At 39.6% G+C, this 22,104-nt stretch overlaps 1 protein-coding gene across 2 annotated transcripts in view; it reads left to right on the forward strand.

Moving 5' to 3' along the window:
- Nucleotides 1-505: 505 nt before the first annotated feature.
- Nucleotides 506-22,104, forward strand: part of LOC132834429 (monoacylglycerol lipase ABHD2-like) — a 104,133-nt gene continuing 82,534 nt past the window's right edge. Inside the window, exons 1-2 of one of the 2 annotated variants that reach the window (XM_060853366.1) lie at nt 506-585; nt 19,242-19,450. In XM_060853366.1, coding sequence (XP_060709349.1) covers nt 19,248-19,450 — 203 coding nt within the window. In that variant the 5' untranslated portion in view covers nt 506-585; nt 19,242-19,247. Of the gene's footprint in view, nt 586-632; nt 871-19,241; nt 19,451-22,104 lie in introns of those variants that run through there. The other variant, XM_060853367.1, reaches the window with a different exon arrangement.

A 22,104-nucleotide genomic window follows, 5' to 3' on the forward strand; every position in this document is an offset into this window, starting at 1 on the left:
TGCTGCCTGACCTGCTCTGATTTTCACCATTTTTTGCTTTCATTACAATGTAAGCGTTTGGAATTCATTGTGTTCTTTAAAGGATTGAGAAATCATTATTTGAGGAACTACGCTTTCACGATTAAAGGTCAATCATTCAAATTGCTCTAAAAACAATGATATTTTCATGGAGGAACAATTGACACATAAAGATTCAAGGTACATGTTCTCAGGTTGAAGGTTGTCAGGTACCTGACGTGTCATTGGTAGACCATGTTGTCAATTATGCTGATGCCTGGTAATGGTCATGGCGACGGTGCAGCCAATGGGGAAGGGTGATAGGCGGGACCTACGCTTGTGTCTGGGGACGTAAGGAGGCGACGTGCACAAACGCGGCGGGCGGAATGATGAATGTGCATAATATCCAATAGACGGGCGCAGACAGGATGACCGATGTGCATAGTACCCAATAGTACACAGAGATAGGTGGGTGGGCGGGCGCTGGCCGGTGATTGCGGGAGACGGCGGTCAGGGGGCGGGATCTAGCGGTTGCCTGGAGGGGAAGGTGCTGTTGGTGATACCGCCTGATGCTCGGTGTCGCTGGAGGTGAGGAAAGTGCTGTGCCGTGTTTGGGGAGGGGTCCGGGCGGTGAGGGGTTCGGGGAATGATTCTTCCGGTGGAGCTGCCGGGCGGGGATGGAGCGGCCTGCGGGTTGTCAAGAGGAGGAAGCGCCGCGTCTATATCCCGCAGCCACCGTCTGGAGCCTCCCCCACCCCCTCACAACAACTTTGCAGAATAGTAACTGTATGATTTAGATTGAATAATTACCACAGAACTCGCCATTTTACATCCGTCTCTGTCTTTTGATGTCATATTTCTGGAATTTTTAAAGTAAGGGTGTAATATTGTAATGCTTTCCTCCTATGGTTATTTTATCAAAAGTATTTTTTTTCTCCTTTTTGTGTTTAAAAATATAACTGAATATTTTCCTTGTGACAGTAGACCCCCCCGGGTACTGATCCTGTGTAACATAATGCTGCAATTCAGGTTTTTACTCCATTTTTGATTTGCCCCTTATTGTGAATCCCAAATTTACTGCTGCCTGTCAAAGTCAGCAGGTGGGTGATGGTGACTTGTCAAGTTTTGAGGGGAGGAAACCCGACCGTTTATAACCAAGCTTGCTGCTTTATAGCCACTGCTTCGGTGCACACCTTTGTGGGGAAGTTGTCTCCTTATAGCAGAGGTTTTTTTTTGTTTTGCCAACGTTTTGAAGTTAATCTGAGACCATTTTGTAGTTGCTTGTAAAATTCTAGTTCCAAGTCTCTAGAACCCAGCTTTATTTTTTTCTAAAGCTTGCTTGAGTCTATTGTCAAGTATAATTGGGATTGCTATGGCTATTCAGGGCGTTGTTCTGAGCACTAAAGTTATTGAAGTTGCAGAAAAGATATTACCCTTAATTTCAAGATGTTTCATGTTTTGTTGTAGGTGCTCCATTTTTGATGTGGAAATTTTACAAACAAAAGTTAATCATGTCTTGCCACTGACATCATAAAGTTTGCCTCATTGGGATTAATATTTTTTAGTCAATTAACTGTCAAATATTTTGTTAATGGAATTGGATGTACAGTACTGAAGTAAATATATGATCTACAACAATTAGGTACCACTTTTCTAACTGTGGATGCCTTGAAAGTTAATCTGTTGGTGAATTACCAAATGTCCTTCATTTTAATTCTTGAATTGTTTTAAAGTATAGAAATTATTTAAAGAAGGGAAAGACATATTAAATCTTTAAAAAGATGGAATCTGAATTAAATGGTTGGGATATTTATCACATTTAAGTCCTTAATTTGCTTTTCTGGTTAGTGAACAAGGTTTGTAATATCTTTATAAAAATGGTGCCAATTTTGTTTTAAAAATGTTAGCAAGGTCAGTATTGATTGTGTATCCTTAGATGCCCTTGAAAAGGTGATGAGCCATTTCCTTGAGCTGCTGTGGTTAAAAATGTATTTCTGTTGCTCAAAATGTAGCTTATCATAACTCCACATACAGGATAGTACATATTCTGCTATTTCAAAACTTTTTTTATTTAAACTCGAATGGAAGCTTAAATGGTATCATAACATCTAAACCCATGTGTCTGAACCTGAAATTTGTTTCACTGCACAAATTTCATTTTAATGCATACAAATTAAAATGCTTTCATAAATGTTAAGGAAAGACTTTTTTAAACTGAGTTAATGCTATTAAAAGTGTTGAAGTTAAGGGTGTCTCAATGTGATAATTAAAATCAATTGGAAGGGTTCCTTATGTTTCATTTCTCCTCTAGAACATAGAACATTACAACACAGTACAGGCCCTTCGGCCCTCAATGTTGCACCGACCTGTGAAACCAATCTGAAGCCCATCTGACGTGCACGATTCCATTTTCATCTTTACGACAATCCAATGACTATTTAAATGCCCTTAAAGTTGGCGAGTCTACTACCGTTGCAGGCAGTGCATTCCACACCCTACTACTTTCTGTAAAGAAACTACCTCTGACACCTGTTCTACACTTATCACCGCTCAATTTAAAGCTCCATCCCCTTGTTCTAGCCATCACCATCTGAGGAAAACGGCTGAGGCTGGTACAATTGCAACGTTTTTTTAGATTAGATTAGATTACTTATAGTGTGGAAACAGGCCCTTCAGCCCAACGAGTCCACACCGACCTGCCGAAGCGTAACCCACCCAGACCCGTTCCCCTATGTTTACCCCTTCACCTGACACTACGGGCAATTTAGCATGGCCAATTCACCTAACCTGCACATTTTTGGATTGTGGGAGGAAACCGGAGCACCCGGAGGAAATCCACGCAGACACGGGGAGAATGTGCAAACTCCACACAGTCGCCTGAGGCATTTTGGATGGGTATATGAATAGGAAGGGTTTGGAGGGATATGGGCCGGGTGCTGGCAGCTGGGACTAGATTGGGTTGGGATATCTGATCAGCATGGACAGGTTGGACCGAAGGGTCTGTTTCCATGCTGTACGTCTGTATGACTCTGTAGTGATTTTTGATTTTTTTCCACTTTGGAAATTTCCTAGCCCACACTCACAAGACAATTTTTAGTGAGTAACAGCATCCAGTACTTGCATGCTTAAAACTGGTAGGTAATGGTAATGAGTGGGAAATTTAAAAATTGAGTAGTAAAACCATTTCGAAGATAATTTACTTCATGCTTCTCACCCAGAAGCCAAAGAAGAAATTGCATTGCCATCATCTACTCTTTTAACTTGCATTGCATTGCATTCTTCTTTGCTGTGAATGATGCTGTATAAATACACCAGCTGGATATGTAGCACAGATTTAATTAAGAAGTCAAACGAATGTATATTGGTGTGGTGATGCTTCATATACAATCTAGAACTAATGGGTCAGATGTAAATTCTGTAGTCATGCCACACTCAGTGGTGAATGATGGTTAGCAACTACACAACTTGGAGGAGGAGACTCCATGATGCCCCCATTGTGAATAATGGGGGAGCTTAGCGCTTCAGTGCAAATGTTGAGGTGGATGCATTTGCATCTGTCTTCACCCACAAGTGCCAAATGATTGATATATCTTGGATTGTGCCTCATGCCTCCAGCTTCATGGATACCAGCTACCTGATGAAGGGGCAGCTCTCCGAAAGCTAGTGCTTCCAAATAAACCTATTGGATTATAACCCGGTATTGTGATTTTTAATTTTGTCCACAACACCAGCTTCTCCACGCCAAGCCTTCAATCAGTTTGTTTCACTCCATCAAGAAACACATGAAAACGTTGGTTATTCCAAAGGCCCTGACAACATATGACAATATATATCTGTGCTCCGGAACTAACTGTACCTCTGGTCAAGCTGTTTCAGTACGACTACAACATTGCCACCTATCAACAAAATGCAAAATTGTCCAAATTTGTTCTGTGCAGACAAAACAGGACAATTCCAACTCAACCAATTATTACCCAAATTCATTTCTTCTCAATTATTAGCTAAGTGAAATACTATCAAGCAGCACGTGCAACTGAATAACTTCTACATTAATGCAGTTTGGGTTCTGTTAGGATCATACCTCATTGTTTTGGTCCAAACATGGATGGAAGAGCTGATTTCCAGAGATGAGGTGACAGAGGCTGCCTACCTGTGAGGTGAACACTGTATTTGACTGAGAATGGAGATAATGGGAGTTGAGGAAACTCTTTGCTGGGTGGAGTCATACTAGCACAGAGGAAGATGATGGATGTGAAGGTCAATCATCTCAGCCCTAAGACTTCACTGCAGCAGATCTTCAGAATAATATCCTAGATTAGCACTGCTGCCTCACAGCGCCAGGGACCTGGGTTCAATTCCCACCTCAGGCGACTGACTGTGTGGAGTTTGCACGTTCTCCCCGTGTCTGCGTGGGTTTCCTCCGGGTGCTCCGGTTTCCTCCCACAGTCCAAAAGATGTGCGGGTCAGGTGAATTGGCCATGCTAAATTGCCCGTAGTGTTAGGTAAGGGGTATATGTAGGGGTATGGGTGGGTTGCGCTTCGGCGGGTCGGTGTGGACTTGTTGGGCCGAAGGGCCTGTTTCCACACTGTAAGTAATCTAATCTAATCTTCAGCTGCTTCATTGATGAGTCCTCACCCCTTCTATCATAAGGTCAGAAGTTCAGAAGCCAGGGAATGTTTGCTGATTGCACAATGGTTAGCATTGTTCACTTTATCTCATCCTGAAATTTTCTGTGTACTTATACAGCAAAACCTGGACAACATAGTGGTTAAGACTGATAAGTAATGAGTAACATTTTTGCTACACAAGTGTCAGGAAATGTCTATTTCCAACAAGCGCAAATGTAACTGTTGCTCAGTCCCCCACGATCAACATCTTGAGAGGTTCTATTGACCAGAAACTGAACTGGACTAACTATGTACATACTGCAAATGTCAGACCAGGTCAGGGTCTTTGGACTTAATAGTGATAATTCACTTGTTTTCTGCTCAGCACATGTCCACCACCTGCAGGCCCAACATAATGGTGTGATGGAGTTTCACACCATGCCGAAAAAAAAGCAGCCCACTAGATTGGCATCCTGTCCACCACTTTCAACATTCACTTCCTTGACTACCGATGCACAGTGGCATTCATGTGTTCCATCTAGAAGATTTATCACTCTAATTCACCAAGGTTCCTTCAAAAATACCTTCCAAACAAAGTTCAAGAGCAACAGATACCTTCAAATACCCCTTTTTAATTGGATCCAAATTGCTATTGTTGTGCTGTCATTAGGTCAGAATCCTGGGATTCCTAAGGACTGCAATTGTTCAAGAAGGTAGCTCACTGCCACCTATTCCAAGTGGTTGTACGGTAAATGCTAGCCAAGCTAGCAATGCACATATCCCATAATAAATGGAAAAAACATTTTCTTGACTGACTTAACTTCTGAAGAGTTGTGGAAAAAATTATTGATTGCAAGTTTTGTTGAAATGCCTAGAGTGATTTTTGTGAAAGAAGTAATTATAGGACTCTGAAGTTTTTTTTATAGCATTGCTTCCTTGAAATGACATGACTGGTGATAACTGATCTGTTTTAGACAGTGCTTGGGCTATTTAAACCATGACTGGATGGAGAGTGCTTTGGAACCTAGAACCAATTGGGTGAGAGGTCTACGAGGAAGGGCTGCTCAATAGTTCTCTGATATATCTGAAAAGAACCCATCCTGTGTTCAGAGGGAAGTCTGTTTGTTCTTCTGATGGAGTGATCGAAGGAACGTCTCAATTGTATTTCCTGAGTAAGCTGTCTGGTGAACCTCCAGAGGCAACAGCATATGATTGACTTGACCGCACATGCTAGAACATCAGAACAGCAGTCTTTAGGACATTCTATGTTTTCAAGTTATTCTTGCAGGCAAAAGGGATAATAGGCAGGATTTGTTTTTTAAAATGAGCCTCAGTAGAGTGTTTTTTTTTGCCCTTCATCCCATCATATGCACATCAGGTAATTTTAAAGAGATAAACGTTTATGCTTCCATATTACCAACTATATAAGCAAACCAATCATTGCATCTTCATTGAAATAAGTTTTTTTTGTTTGATAATCCAGTAATTGTGTTCATTCAAGAAACCTGGTTGGTAGTCACTTTTATTTAAAACCTGAAGGAATTAATTGGCCGTTTTGATTGGGGAAAAATATTTTTGTTTTGAATCATGGCCTATGGAATACTGAGATGAGAATAATAGTGTACTTCCTCAGCATCAGTTGTAACAATTTATGGGTTTGAAATAAATTTAAGGTGCACTTAGCACGTTCAATTTAGCATTTTTCAAGGAAATTTTGCATATGTTAAACTTTATCCAGAAAGAGAAATTCTAAAGCATCTCTTGCTTGCACTTGCTTTTAGTCTGGACCCCTTCACAAACAACTGACTCCATATTGTCTAAATGGAGTATTTAATCATAGATACAGATCTATCTTTGTAATTTCATTTCAGTTGTCAACTAGATCTTTAATGAAATAAGTAACACTGCCATTTGTTAGTGCTGATGCCTGTTCGACATGCCCATGATTTGTGGGGCAAGGTTGATTTGAAACACAATCTCTAGTTTGCCCTGAGGACTTGTATTTGAATGTATGTCTGATTGCAGAAGTGAAATCATCAGTTGGTATTGTCAAATGAAATTCGAGATTTCATGTCAGCTGTGATGGCTTTCGAAAGTCTCTGTTAATCATTTTTTTAGTGTATAGCTCTGTACCCTTTGGGTTCTCATTAAAAAAATGAAATGATTTTGTATATTGCACAGAGAATAATGGATACCTGAGGAAGACTTGAGGGCAATAAACCACTGAATTATGCTTAATTTACAACATTTGAGTAGGCCATTCACTCCAGCTGGTTTGTGCTGGTGCATATGTTCCAACAAATCCTTCTATCCCAAATTCATCAAGCTGTTCCATCACATTCTGTTTATTCATTTGTCTCTGAGGTTTGCATGGGTTTCAGCTTAAATCCATTTGTGCTATTTTTCAGAACTATGAAGTTAACATTTTTCAATCCTCTGAATGAAAACGTTTTGTTTAGAAATAGTTATTGGATTTATTAGTGAGTGTCTTTGTCTTGTCCAATGTAGAAGCACCTTTGCTATGTCTAGCTTATTGAACCTATTCATGATTTTGAAGTCCTCTGTTGGGTACTTACTTGACAATTGTAAATATGTTAATATTTGCAGTTACTGTATATTGCTTTGCAGTTCTAACTTATTAATACTGAACAACACAAACAAGGGTGAATTAATGGACTAGAGTAAATTGAGGTTACATATAAAAGCAGTGGTTTTCTGAGTAGGAACAGCCTCCGTGTATATAAACTGAATTGATCATTTTGTTTTGGTTGGTTATAGGTTGAGCCAGTTCTTCACAAAGTAGATTAGATTAGATTACTTAGTGTGGAAATGGGCCCTTCGGCTCAACAAGTCCACACAGACCCTCCGAAGAGCAACCCACCCAGACCCATTCCCCTACATTTACCCCTTCACCTAACACTATGGGCAATTTAGCATGGCCAGTTCACCTAACCTGCACATCTTTGGATTGTGGGAGGAAACTGGAGCACCCAGAGGAAACCCACGCAGACATTGGGAGAATATGCAGACTCCACACACAGTTGCCCGAGGTAGTTTTTTTAAGTAGTTTTTTTAAAAGATGAATTTAAGCATGAAAATAAAACCTCTGCTAATTCCAAGGCTCAGATTTCTGCTTTAAGAACAGGGTGCCAGAAGTGTGTAAAATGAATTTATAATTGTTATACATGCTTCCTAAGTCTCTTTGTTTTCACTGGATTGCTTAGGACCACATCAAATGAATATTCTAGCGAACATGCACACAACTTTTACTGATAATAACAGACCTCCAGGATCTGATTAGTATTCATCCACCACAACCCTGTCAAACATCCAGGCCTGAGAAATTCAAAAGAAACAAAACAGTGAAGAAATGTGAACATGAATGGGTTTTAGCTGGATGGGTTTGCATGCCAGATGTGATCCAAAGGATACTTGGACAACCCAGCAATGAAGGATTTCTTTTTGAGGCTCCTGAAAGATCTGTAAATTTGGAGCTCTTTTTTAAAAAAAAATAACTTTGTCCTTTTGTTTTTAAATTTAGATTGAGAGTTCCGAGGAATTTTATTCTCCACATTTTATTAATTTTTCTATGCATTTTTCCTGTTGTCCCTGGGCTGATGTAAAGGATCCTCACATCAAATAACTGTGTGGGTGGAAAGAAGAAACTCGTAGGAGTAAAGGCATTCCTGCTTGAAAGGATTCAGGTGGTTGCATTTTAGAAATGAATATGGTTCAAGCTGACTTGTGGGGATGGGAGTTGACAATAGGGTGGGCAGGCAAAGATGGCAGGTATTATTTTATGTTGCTGTGCTCTAACCTGTGTGGGAGTGCAGATTTGACTACAGTTACTTTTCTGAAGCTATGAAAAGCAAAATAATTTTTGGGGGATAGCTCTTCCCATAGGAAAGTACTTGATTTCTTCTTGCTGTCTGTGATACATGCAAATAATTTTAGGTATTTTGTATGCCAAGAATCTGAAGTTTCTCTCCCAACATACAGTATCAGTTACAGAACATAGAATGTTATAGCACAGTACAGGCCCTTTGGCCCTCGATGTTGCGCCAACCTTTGAAACCAATCTGAAGCCCATCTAACCTACACTATTCTATTATCTATTTATTTATCCAGTGACGATTTAAATGCCCTTTAAAGTTGGCGAGTCTACCACTGTTGCAGGCAGGGCATTCCATGTCTCTACTACTGAGTAAAGAACCTACCTCTGACATTTGTCCTATATCTATCGCCCCTCAATTTAAACTATGTCCCCTCATGCTAGCCATCACCATTTTGAGGAAAAAGGGTGGACAGTGAGAGCCTATCTAATCATCTGATCATCTAGTATGTTCTATTAAGTCATCTCTCAACCACCTTCTCTCTAGTAAAAACAGCCTCAAGTCCCTCAGCCTTTCCTCATAAGACCTCCCCTCAATACCAGATAACATCCTGGTAAATCGTCTCTTGCACCCTTTCCAGTACTTCCATGTCCTTCCTATAATGCAGCAACCAGACTGTACACGGTACTCCAAGTGCGGCCATACTGGAGTTTTGTACGGCTGCAATGTGACCTCGTGGCTCTGAAACTCAATCCCTCTATCAGTAAAAGGTAACACACCGTACACCTTCTTAACAGCCCTATTGACCTGGGTGGCAACTTTCAGGGTTCTGTCCACCTGGACACCACAATCTTTCTGCTCATCCACACTACCAAGAATCTTACCATTTTTAATCTTCAATTTTGGGTAACAACAATCAGCAGGTACACGTGTGGCATCACAGATCATTTAGTGTATTTAAAGACATTTTTGAAATATCTTGTTTAGTCCCACAAATGTGTTGATCTTTTCTGTAAGGGATTTTCTGCAACTTTGCACGGCACAAGTTTTTTTTTGACTTTAGCAATCTAATAATTGCTAAATAGTACATTAAAATTGGAGATAAAAATGACAGATGGTCTCAAATGAGGATAGTCAAAAATTATGAAATCGTTCTTCATGTACTAACTTTGACTCTAGTTGGTAAACTATTATTATTTTTCTTTGTGTTGGTCTGTCTGTGGATGTTGTGTTTATGACGAAGCTATCATAGTTGCAAAGTAGAATTTAGAAAGGATCGTGTAATAATTTCTCTACAACTATAGTTTCTCAATAGGTATTTTGAGATTAAAAATTAGGCAGGACAGAAACTAAATGGACAGCCTTGAAAAGGCTGCAAGGACAGAGTTTACACTTTGAAAGTGACGGCAAGTTGATATGCTGCATTATTTAGTTGAGAAAAGATAAATAGAAATAACAAGTAGAGGCATAGTCTACAAAAATACGAACTTGAGTTAAACCTTCATAAGTCATTGGTTAGGCCTTATCTGGAATCTTTTGTCCAATTAAAGAGAGCACATTTTTAGAAAGGATGTCAAGGGCTTTTAAAGGATGCTGAGAAGATGTATTAGGATACCAAGTAGGAAATTTTAGTCACTGTTATGTGGAGAACTAGAGTTGATTTCCTTGCAGCAAAGAAAATTATGGGGAGATTTGGAAAAAAGTATTGTAAGCTTTTGATCAGAATAGACAAGGAGGAACCCTTTCTATTGGCAAGATAGTTAAAAGAACATAATTTTAAGACCAAGGCAAAAAGCGAGGGAGATGACAACTTTTTTTTCAGCGAGTTGCATATGCATTACGCTGTAAAAGAACGCTGTAAACTGGTCCGTATGTAACTTTTCAAAGGAAATATCATATATATGTTTGCAAGGAAAAGTTTCTGCAGGGCAGTTGGACTATGTGACTAGCTCTTTCAAAAGCCAGCATGACGTGCCTATCTCCTGTACTGTATGATTTTATGATGAGTTAATCTGATAGAAACAAGATAACTTGAGATTTGAGAACATTGTTTAAATATTGTTGACCAGTGCAATTTTCCATTTTGCTTCAAAAGCAACTAATAAGATTGCAGATCCAATGAAAAGGGAAATTGTTGACATAATAGCCATCTTAGTTGCTTTGTTTTTCCTAAAAGTACAGCTGTTGGAACTGAGCTGTCCCTTGGGTAGTTTCTGTTCTCTCTTGGACCATATGTGTAGTTTGGAGCTGAAGGCATAATCGCCTTTGGGCCCTAATTCAACAGAAGTATCTCAGCTTGAGATTCCCACAAGTACAGGTGTAAGAAGTGAATAATATTTCTGCAAATCTCCCTTGAGCATGCAGTCTCAGTGATATTGTTTCCCCTAAGCAGTTCTGATTCTTAACCTTGTTGCAAAATTTAACTCCTTTCTTGACTCTCAAACATGGGACTCGTGTTCTGACTTAACAGGAAAATAGGCTCACTGTGAGGTCCCATGAGAATTTTCAAGCAACAGTTACGACACTAAAGTTGAAAAAACAAAAAAGCTGGTGTTACAAGGGTGGTTGGAGGACAAGACCAAACTAAAGAATATTGGATTAGAAGGAAGTATCAAGTTTTGGACCTGTTCTTATTTATTGTACGGAGAAATAATCCTGATTTGAGAAGTGATTATTAAAGTATGCAGTAAATAAGACCCCAAGAAGATATCAAACTGAATGGATGGAGTGTAAAGGGAGAAGATAAATTCTGATGGGTACTGGGGAAGATTAGTGTTATATACAAGAGTTAGCAGGAGGAACTTTATTTAAGCAATGTTACAAGTTATTGAGTCGCTGTTACCGAACTGCTATCACAGCCTGCTGCTCTCAAACTGGAAGGCCTCTGGCTCTCCCACAATGAAACCTGTTCCTATACCAGTCAAAGGACATGAGGGGAAATTCCTCTCTCCATTCCCACTCTAATCAGTGAAAGCAGGTTCTGGACCCAGAAACAGCTAATCTGTTTGCTTCTCCAGGTGGAGAAATCCGCCACAGATTTTAACCATTTAAAAATAGCAGGATTGTAGTTGTACATAAGTAACTGCATTAATTTTAATGATCGTGGATTGAAAGACTTAGGGTCCAATGACAGAAGTAAGGAATAGAGGGAAAACAGATACTGCTAAGAATGGTCTTTAGATCCCCTAACAGTAGCCATACCATGGGACAGAGAATAAAACCAAGAGGTAGTGACAGCATGTATATTAATCATGGTGACTTAAATATTCATATCAATTGGAATAGTCAGATTGGCAGGGGTAGCCATGAAGAACGATTTATGGAATGTATTTGGGACAGTTTCCTGGAGTGGTATGTTGTGATCCAACCAGGGATCAGACCACTTTGAATCTGACCCCTACTGAAGGGCTCCTGCCCGAAATGTCGATTTTTCCTGCTCCTTTGATGCTGCCTGATTGTGGTTTTCTAGCACCACTCTAATCTCATTTTTAATCTGATGTCTAATAAAGCAGTCTAAATAAATGTCAGAGTAAAAGATCCCCTAGGAAACAGTGACCACAACAAAGTATAATTTAGAGAGACAGAGGAAGCAACTTGGATCAGAAATGACTGTGCTAACCTTAAATACGTCTGTATAAAGAAATCTAAACAGAAGTCTAAGTAAGGGTAATTCCAAAAAATTGAGGTAAAGTTGGCAAAAGTAGACTGGGAAGAGAGTTTATTAGCAAAGAAGATTGAGGAACAATGGCAAAAGTTTAAGAAAATAGTTCATAGCGAACTGAAAAGAATTGGCCAACTATTGTTAGCTTGGAAAGTTGAGGATAGCGTTAAATTGCAAGGAAAAACTGACGATATGGCATAGATTAGTGGTAAGTTTGAGGATTGAGAGTTTTAAAAGCCAAATAAAAACAAAAAGAATAAAGAGGGAGAAGTTAAACTTTGAGGGTACACTTGCAAGTAATATCAAGGCAGACAGCATGAGCTTCTTTTCAATATATAAAAAGGAAGAGAGAAACATGGTGGCACAGTGGCTTAGTGGTTGTCACTGCTGCCTCACAGGGACCGGGACTCGATTCCAGCCTCTGGTGACTGTGTGGAATTTGCCCATTTGGCCATGCTAAATTGCCCGTAGTGTTAGGTGCGTTAGTCATATGTAGTTAAGTAAATGTAGGGGGTTGGGTTACTCTTCAGAAGTTTGGTTTGAACTTGTTGGGCCAAAGGGCCTATTTCCATCCTGTACGGAATTTATTAAAAATCTAATAAAGTGAACATACTCCTCTTAGAGTTGGGGAAGCAGAAATTGGCAGGGAACCCTAATAAATACTTTTCAGTATTCTTCACAGCAGAAGACGCTGAGCATTCCAAAGTTACTAAATAATTGACGGGCAAAAGGAGGAGGAGAAATAAACACGACAAACACGGTGGAAAACGTTTTAGGGAAAGTACTAGGGCTAAAGACAATTAAGTTGCCTGGACCTGATGAGTTAGCCCTCTGGGATATTAAAGGAAGTAGCTACAGAGATAGTTGTTGCGCAGGTGATAATCTTCCAAGATTCCTTAGATTCTGGAAAAGTTGCAGAGGATTCAAACATTGCCAAAGTAACATCTTCATTTAAAAAGAGAACTATTGTAATGCAGTGGTAGCATCCTTTCTGTAGCAACATCTCTGAACAGCTTGATTATTGAAAAAAAGGTTTAAAAGGGAAGGAAACAAAAAAAAGTATAGACCAGAGTTTGTTATAAAGGATGTAATAGCAGAGCATAATATGATCAAGTAGAGTCCGTGTCTTTTATAAAGAGGAAGTCATGAAATGGATTTACTAGAATTGTTTGACAAATTAAAAAGCGGTATACATAAAAGGGGAAACATTGGTTATAACTTCTGCATTTTCAGAAGGTATTTCATAATTACCACTTATTTGTTTTGAAGATGTGCGTGTTTTGTACCTTTTTTAAGAGGGTTAAAAGCAAGCAGAATGACCTGACAGCACTAAATGTTCTGAATAAGATATAATGTAACATGTGGTCCAGCTACTGGGTAGCTAGGGTAGCTGGTTGCCTGGAGGAAAAAAAGATACAAATTAGGCCAATCAATTTAAATTATAACCCCCCCAAAAAACCTATCTCCAATCCAGTTTGAATTTAGTATATTGATAGTCTTAAAAGTCAATGACACAATCTGATGCTTTGAGGGTATAAGACCGGGAAAAGTTGAACAGTTGGGAGGAGAACTGTCAAACCACCAGCATGTAGAGACTGCCCAAAAGAAAGCTTTCTTGAAGGTACCTTTATCGATCAGTAATTTGTGAAGCAGAATCCCCAAGAAGGAGAAAAGACGACAGGAATCCAGAGAAGACTGAAAGCGGTCTGGTTTTGAGAAGTTTTTTTGTTTTGTAAATCTTAATCTGGGGTTTTATCAGGCTAGCATTATAGAAGGAAAGATAAAAGATAGGCTCAAGGAAGGAGTTGTTAGTTAAGTATTCTCTCTCATACTTTAGGAAATAAAGTTGTTTATTTTTACTTTAAATGGTTCTTGGCCTCTCGAATTTTCACGGTTTACTGCATAGGATAAATCAGTAAGGGATTTAAGGGTTATAGGGAAAAGGCAGGAAAGTAAACTTGAGGCTTATCAGATCAGCCATGATCTCATTGAATAGTGGAGCAGACTTGATGGGCTAAATGGCCTACTTTTGTTTCTGCATCTTATGGTATTATAAAGATTTTAATACATTGTTGTTTTAAGATTCTATTGCTCTAACTTAAACGGTCTTTTGCTGTGAGCAATTATCAAAAGGATTTCAAAAATCTGTGAATGATTTTGAAATGGTGATTGTGTAAGTTTGGTTGGACAATTTGACAAATGTCGACTCGTAATTATGTTGAGAACAATGAAGGAGGAAGTTGAAATATTTTCATACAAAAGGCTGTCTAAATCATGCAGTGTTTATCTGAATTGGCAATTAGTGTCTTGTATTAGTTTTATGTATCATATTATTAGTAAGTATTTGTTGAAAAAGAATTTTCAAGAATGTGTTTGTTTAAAAGATTTATTTATATTAGGCTGCTCCAATTGAAATGTTAGCATGGAAGGTAAGAGCTGCGTGACATTTTCTCTGCTCTTAATTTTATGGTTTTATTATATTCTGTACTTGTGGCAAAGCAGCTGATTTTGGCAGAAGCTATTAATTTTGAGAAGAAAAAACTTTCCTTAAGAAATTAGCAAATGGAGACCAGTCTATCTGCTGACATTATAAACTAGTGTTGAATATATATAAAAAAACTGCTTTTAAAGATTTGAGTATGAAAGCATATTTCACTTATTTCTATCTTCCCATCTCATGTGTTTTCTTTGAGACGTGGACACATTTAAGAAACTGGTATCAGCGTGCAACATACTTTGCATTCAGTGTTCCTCCTTCTGAGATTGCAGTTGACATTCAGATTTGTTACGGGCTCACAATTCTTAAAAAAATTATTTAGTTTAATTTCCATTTGTCCATTTAATAGCCTGACTGTAGAGCTGATCAAATAACATAAGTTTATTCTCAGTATCAGTAAACACTGTGTAATGTATGAATCGTGTTTAACTGTCTCCATTGATGCAGTCAAGTTGTGCCATGGATGAGGTAAGCTGCTCTCAATGATGACCACACCAATGGAAAGGAGTGTGTAAGAACCATTGTCTAAAATTAAAAATGGGTAAGGATATCTTGATCCGAATCAGTAATTCACAGGATATTTTTAACCTCGTGTTAGAGAATTTTCTACAGTTAGCATACATTTGCATTTTTGGTTTAGATATGAAGTTAGATAGCTTTTGCTTGATTTTAGGTTCAGAGTCCAAGAACTAAACCTTGTTGCAGGAACTGAATTAACATGACTACTGAAGTTTTGTTTTTACAAGAGTAAATAATGAAATTTATAAGTTCTGTCAAATCCTTAAATTTCCTTTTACATTTTGTACTGAATATGAAAGGGGATTGCTAGAAATTTAGATAAAATGATTTTAAGATTAACCCATTCTTGACATTCTTCCAAAAGTGGATATGGGTCTGCTTGGGACAGTTTCTATTCTTGTGGTTCACTTGAGAGATGAAGGAGCAAAGCCCCTCATGCGGGACACCAAAACTGAACAGAGTTGATTAAGAAGGGAGGGAAATTTATGAAATGCTGGTTTGGTAACTCCAAATTGAACAAAAGTTCAAATTCTTCCATATTAATCTGGGTGAGAGGGGAAAGATATAAAAGAGACCTAAGGAGCAACTTTTTCACGCAGAGGGTAGTACATGTATGGAATGAGCTGCCTGAGGAAGTGGTGGAGACTGGTACAATTGCAACATTGAAGAGGCATTTGGATGGATATATGAATAGGAAGGGTTTTGGAGGGATATGGGCCGGGTGCTGGCAAGTGGGACTAGATTGGGTTGGGATATCTGGTCAGCATGGACGGGTTGGACCGATGGGTCTGTTTCCATGCTGTACATCTCTATGACTCTATAATCTATCTCATAAAGGTATGTGGGTAAAAAGTGGTTTATGTCATCTTTTAATTTCCAAAGTGCTGCTTTCAATCAGGAATTTAAGGTATTTCTTTTAAAACTCATGAATGAGTAGTGCCGGTTAGCCCAAAGTTGATTGCCTATCCCTAATTGCTCAGAGGAAGGTGGTGGTGAGCAGTCTTTTTGAAGCACTGCAGCTCTTGCAGGTGCAAGAACTCTGTGCTGCTTAGGAGGGAATTCCTAGGTTTTGAATCGACAAGTGCTGGCAAATGGGACTAGGTTAGGTTAGAATATCTCGTTGACATGGATGAGTCGGACCGAAGGGTCTGTTTCTGTGCTGTATATCCCTAAGACACTCTATAACAGTAAAGAAACAGTAATAGTTCCAAGTAAGGATGATGTGTGTCTTGAGGGGAAATTGCAGGTGGTGATGTATCCCTGTATCTGTCATCTTTGTCCTTCCTGGTTGAGGTCAGAGGTTGCAAGATATTCTCAAAGGAATCATAGTGCTTGAAGCCTTCATTGTGCGTTAGTGGGGAGGGAATTGAATTTTGAAGGTGGTGGACATGTGCCAATCAAACAGTCTGCTTTGTCCTGGGTTAAATATCACACAACACCAGGTTATAGTCCAACAGGTTTAATTGGAAGCACTAGCTTTCGGAGCGCCACTCCTTCAGGTGGTTGTGGAGGATAATTGTAAGACATAGAATTTATAGCAAAAGTTTACAGTGTGATGTAACTGAAATTATACATTGAAAAATACCTTGATTGTCTGTTGTCTCCAAATCATGCTTTGTCCTGGATGGTGTCAAAATTCTTCAGTAGTTTTGAAACTGTACCTATCTAGGCAAGTGAGTAGTATTCTGTCAAACTCACCTTGTAGATGGTGGACAGACTTTGGGAGACAGGAGTTCAGTTCCTCACCACATAATTCATGGCTTATGACCCACGTTCACATCTCACAAGTGCCAAAATATAACTGCCTCCAATAAGGGAGAATTTAACCATTATTTGACATTCAATTGATAGCTGTTTTTGTTCGCTTTCTGGTCAATGGTAACCCCTAGGATGTTGATAGTGGGAGATTTAACAAAAGCAATCCAATTGAATGTCAAATAATGGTTAAATTCTCCATTGTTGGAGGTGGGTTTTTTTGGCACTTGTATGATCTGAATATTACTTGCCACTTATCACCCAAGCCTGGATATCGTTCAGATCTTGCGGCATATTGACATACACTGCATCAGTATCTGAGATGTCTAGTATACTGAGGAATTCAAGAAGGACCTTTGTGATGCAATGATAATGCCCTTACTACTGGGCCAGGAGGCCTGGACTCGCCTGCTCCAGATGTATGTAATAATATCTTGGAGCAGGGTACTTAGAAATGTCTACTCTGAGGAACCCCTGCAATGATGGCCTGAAACTGAGATAGAATCATAGAATCCCTACAGTATGGAAACAGGCCATTTGGCCCAACAAGTCCACACCAACCCTCTGAAGAGTAACACAACCAGAACCACTCGCCTACATTATCCCGACTAATGCTTCTGACTTACACATCCCTAAACACTATGGGCAATTTAGCATGGCCAAACTACCTAACTTGCACAGGTTTGAACTGTGGAAGGAAACCAGAGCACCTGGAGGAAATCCACACAGACACTGGGAGATTGTGGAAACTCCACAGAGATGGTTGCCCGAGGCTGGAATGAAATCCAGCTCCACCTGGTGCTGTGATGTAGCAGTGCTAATCATTGAGCCACCATGTCAGCCTTCTATAGGGGTGATTGAGAAGGTGCAGAAGAGATTTACAAGGATGTTGCCGGAACTTGAGTTTTAGGAAGAGGTTAGTAGGCTAGAACTTTTTCCTTGGAGCATTAGAGGCTGAGGGGTGATCTTATGGAGGTTTATAAAATCATGAGGGACAAAGGGTGAATAGTCAAGGGCTTTTACCTCGGGCCAAAACTCGAGGGCGCAGATTTAATGCGAGAGGGGAAAGATTTAAGAGATCTGAGGGGTAACTTTTTCAAGCAGAAGCTGGTGCATATATGGAATGAGCTGCCAGAGGAAGTGGTGGAGGCACGTACAGTTACAACATTTATAAAGCATGTGGAAGAGGAAAGGTTTAGAGGGATGTTGGCAAGTGGGACTAAGTCAGATTGGGATATCTGGTCAGCATGGACACGTTGGACCAAAGGGTCTGTTTCCATGCTGTACATCTCTCTGACTCTACCACAATTTCCTTTATTGGTTGGAGACATAGCCAGCACAAATGTAGACTTTTGGCATGATTCTCATTGATTTCAGTTTGCTCGAGCTTTTTGATGTTCTACAGGTCAAATGCTGCTTTGCTCTAAAGACTGGTCACTTGCTTCTATGGTGTTCAGCTGTTTCGTCTGTGTTTAGACCAAGACTATACTGAGTTCAGTGACCCAAAGTGAGCAGTGTTGATTAGATGACTCCTTTGCAAGTGCATTTGATAGTACTGTTGATCTCTCATCTTGTAGATGGACGAGGGTAGACAAGCAAATAATTGGCTGGGTTGGATTTGTCCAGCCTTTAGTACATACCCAGACAATTTTTACCTTGTCTGTGTTGTAAAGGAACAGGAATAGCTTGGCTAAGGGCATGGCTATTTCTATACTATAAATCTTAGGTAATATTTCCAGAGCATTGTCACTGTCCAAAGCCTTTTCAGTATCCAATATCTTGTCTTTTCTTGACATCATGTGGAATGAATGTAAAGCTGGGGACTTTGGGAGGAGTCCTAGATGGATCTCTGCTGAAGATGGATGCCTGACCAAGGGCATATATTTTGCAGTAAAGTACTTGGCATCTCCCCTCATTGTGGATGGAGCTTGCTCCATTTCAGTTTTTTTAGTTGTCCACTATCATTTACTACAACTGCATATGATGTATAAAGGACTCTGCAAACCTTCCCCCATCTCCCATTCTTTCTAAGGTTACAAACAAACAGATTGCATGTGCACTTTTTCACAACAGACATACTGCATGCATAATGGAACGTGAACATTTTAGTCTAACTGCATTGTAGATCCATGTTTGTGCTTGCCCAACTCCTCTCCCAATGTGTTCTTGACATTAATATTAGTCAACTGTATATTTTCCCATTTCTTCTGTATTTCCACCAACTCCCTTTCTGTGGCGGTTTTGGAATCGACTGAGCTGGTTTGAGTTGGACAAGTTTGTCGTAGTTAAAGCCTCATGACCTCCACAGCAACGAGCTTTCGTTTTAATGACATTTATACTTAATCAATTTTATCTTTTTAAATACTTGTAGGCAACAATGGCAGACTCTGAGGGTGTAAGGATTGCGCCTGAAATGCCAGCAATGTTTGATGGGATGAAGCTGGCTGCAGTCGCTGCAGTGCTATACATCATTGTAAGATGTCTCAATCTTAAGAGTCCGACTGCTCCTCCAGAGCTGACTTTCCAGGATAACGCACTCTCACGATTCTTGCTGAAGTCATGCCCACTGCTGACCAAAGAGTAAGTAAACGAATTGCTTTGCAGCACTTAGTGGACAGGAAAGAGATACATGTATTACTGAGGATAGCAATATGATGTGTAGTTATTAACTAAACAATGAATTTTATTCAAACTTGATTGTAACAATATGTAAAATAGTGCAAATGTAAGAATGATGAAACAAAAACAGAAAATGTGGCTGTTAGCAGGTTAGTTAACATCTTTAGAAAGTGAAGAATGTTAATATTGCAGCTATAACTCTTCATCAGAACTGTTGTCTTTACCTGCTGAGTCTTTCCAACATTTTTGCTCAAACAAATTGTTTTTGCTTGGGTGTTGGAAGAATTGATAGAAGTGAATCATTTTCTTTTTTTGTCAAGTTGACTGTTTAGCCGCTTTCATATTCGTCTTGTAATTCAGATTCTAGGACTTCAGTTTGTGTCTGGTTCTCAACATTTGTGATATGGATTTGAATCAGTTTTCTGTTGATTTGACAGCTGATATTTAATCTTGTTATCTGCATTTTGAATTCAAATAGTAGTGTACAATGCCATTTTGAAGACTCTTAGGTGCATGTTTTTTTCTCTTATACATCCAAAGTAAAGTTATTGGACTTGAAACGTTAACTTTGTCTCTCCCCCCAGACCTGCTGAGTTTTTCCCAAACTTCTATTTTAACATTAACTTATCAATCGCTTCAATGTTTTCAATTTTTGTGGAAATTTTGCACACAGATGCTAAGTTGATTGGAAGTCATTTTCAATTATTGCACTCCACATTTTTTTCTAAAAATTATTTCTCTTGTACTGGTGCTGATGAGATCATTTCTGGAGTACTCTGAACAGTTTTGAACCCTTCATTTAAGGAAAGATATCATTTCATTGGAGGCAATTATAAAGTCATATAATATGGAAACAGACCCTTCAGTCCAACAAGTCCGCACCAACTGTAATCCCAATCTAAACCAGTCCCACCTGCCTGCTTTTGGACCAAACCTTTCTAATTCATGAACTTATCCAAATGTCTTTTAAATATTGGAACTGTATCCTCCTCCATCACTTCCTCTGGAAGTTCATCCCACACCCACAATACTTTTTATGTTTAAAAAAAATTGTCCCTCATCTTTTGTTTTTTAAAATCTTTCTCCTCACCATCACCTTAAAAATATGCCCTAGTCTTGAAATCCCCATCCCAGGGAAAAGCCACCCGCCATTCACCTTATCTATACCCCTCATGATTTTATAAGCATGCATAAGGTCACTCCTCAACCTCCTATGCTCAAGGGGAAAAAAGTCCCAGCCTATCCAGCTTCTCCTTATAACTTAAACACTGTTCCTGGCAACATCCTGGTAAGTACTTTCTGAACCCCCTTCAGCTTAATAATATCCTTCCTATAACAGGGTGACCAGAACTGCACACGGTATTCCAGAAGCGGTCTCACCAATGTCCTGTACAACACAACATGATGCCCCAACTTCTGTGCTCAAAGGTTTGGGCAATGAAGGCAAGTGTGCTAAATGCCTTAACCATCTTGTCTATGTAGAGTCATAGAGATGTGATGCTAACTTCAAAAAATTAGGTACCTGAACCCCTAGATCTCTGCTCTGCAATACTACCCAAGGCCCTACTTTTCATTGTATAAGTGCTGCATTTGTTTGTTCTTACCAAAATGCGATACCTCACACTTATCCAAATTAAACTCCATCTGCGACTCCTCAGCCCATTGACCCAATTTATCAAGACCTCCTTTCTCATCTTCACTGTCTGCAATATCATCAATTTTGGTGCCATCGGCAAACTTACTAACTATGCCTTCTATGTTCTCATCTAAATCATTTTATATAAATGACAAAAAGTGGACCTAGCACCAATCCCTGTGGAACACTGCAGGTAACAGGCCTCCAGTCCAATAAACAACCCTCCACCACCACTTTGTCTCCTGTCGTTAAGCCAATTTTGTAATAAATTTGCAAGCTCACCCTGCCAGAGACAGTTTACTGGGATGATACCTAGTATGGAGGAATTGCTTTATGAACAAAGGCTAAATAGGTTGGGGTGAAAGGGGTCAAGAGGAGGGGGAGTGGTGTTTTTGATAAGGGATAGCATTGAAGCTGTACTGAGGGAGGATATTCATCCAGGCAAGTTATTTGGGTTCAAAGTATGAGAGAAGATTTGTAGCTCGGGTGCTCGTTGTTGTGGTTCTGTTCGCCGAGCTGGGAATTTGTGTTGCAGACATTTCGTCCCCTGTCTAGGTGACATCCTCCGTGCTTGGGAGCCTCCTGTGAAGTGCTTCTGTGAACTTTCCTCCGTCATTTGTAGTGGTTTGAATCTGCCGCTTCCGGTTGTCAGTTTCAGCTGTCCTTTGCAGTGGTCGGTGTGCTTATTGATTGAATCTGTGGATGAGTGCCATGCCTCTAGGAATTCCCTGGCTGTTCTCTGTTTGGCTTGTCCTATAATAACAGTGTTGTCCCAGTCGAATTTATGTTGCTTGTCATCTGCGTGTGTGGCTACGAAGGATAGCTGGTCATGTCATTTCGTGGCTAGTTGGTGTTCATGGATGCGGATCGTTAGCTGTCTTCCTGTTTGTCCTATGTAGTGTTTTGTGCAGTCCTTGCATGGGATTTTGTACACTACATTGGTTTTGCTCATGCTGGGTCCTTTGTTCTGGTGAGTTGT

Source organism: Hemiscyllium ocellatum, chromosome 39, assembly GCF_020745735.1.
Source record: "Hemiscyllium ocellatum isolate sHemOce1 chromosome 39, sHemOce1.pat.X.cur, whole genome shotgun sequence".
In the NCBI taxonomy this organism is placed as follows: Eukaryota; Metazoa; Chordata; class Chondrichthyes; order Orectolobiformes; family Hemiscylliidae; genus Hemiscyllium; species Hemiscyllium ocellatum.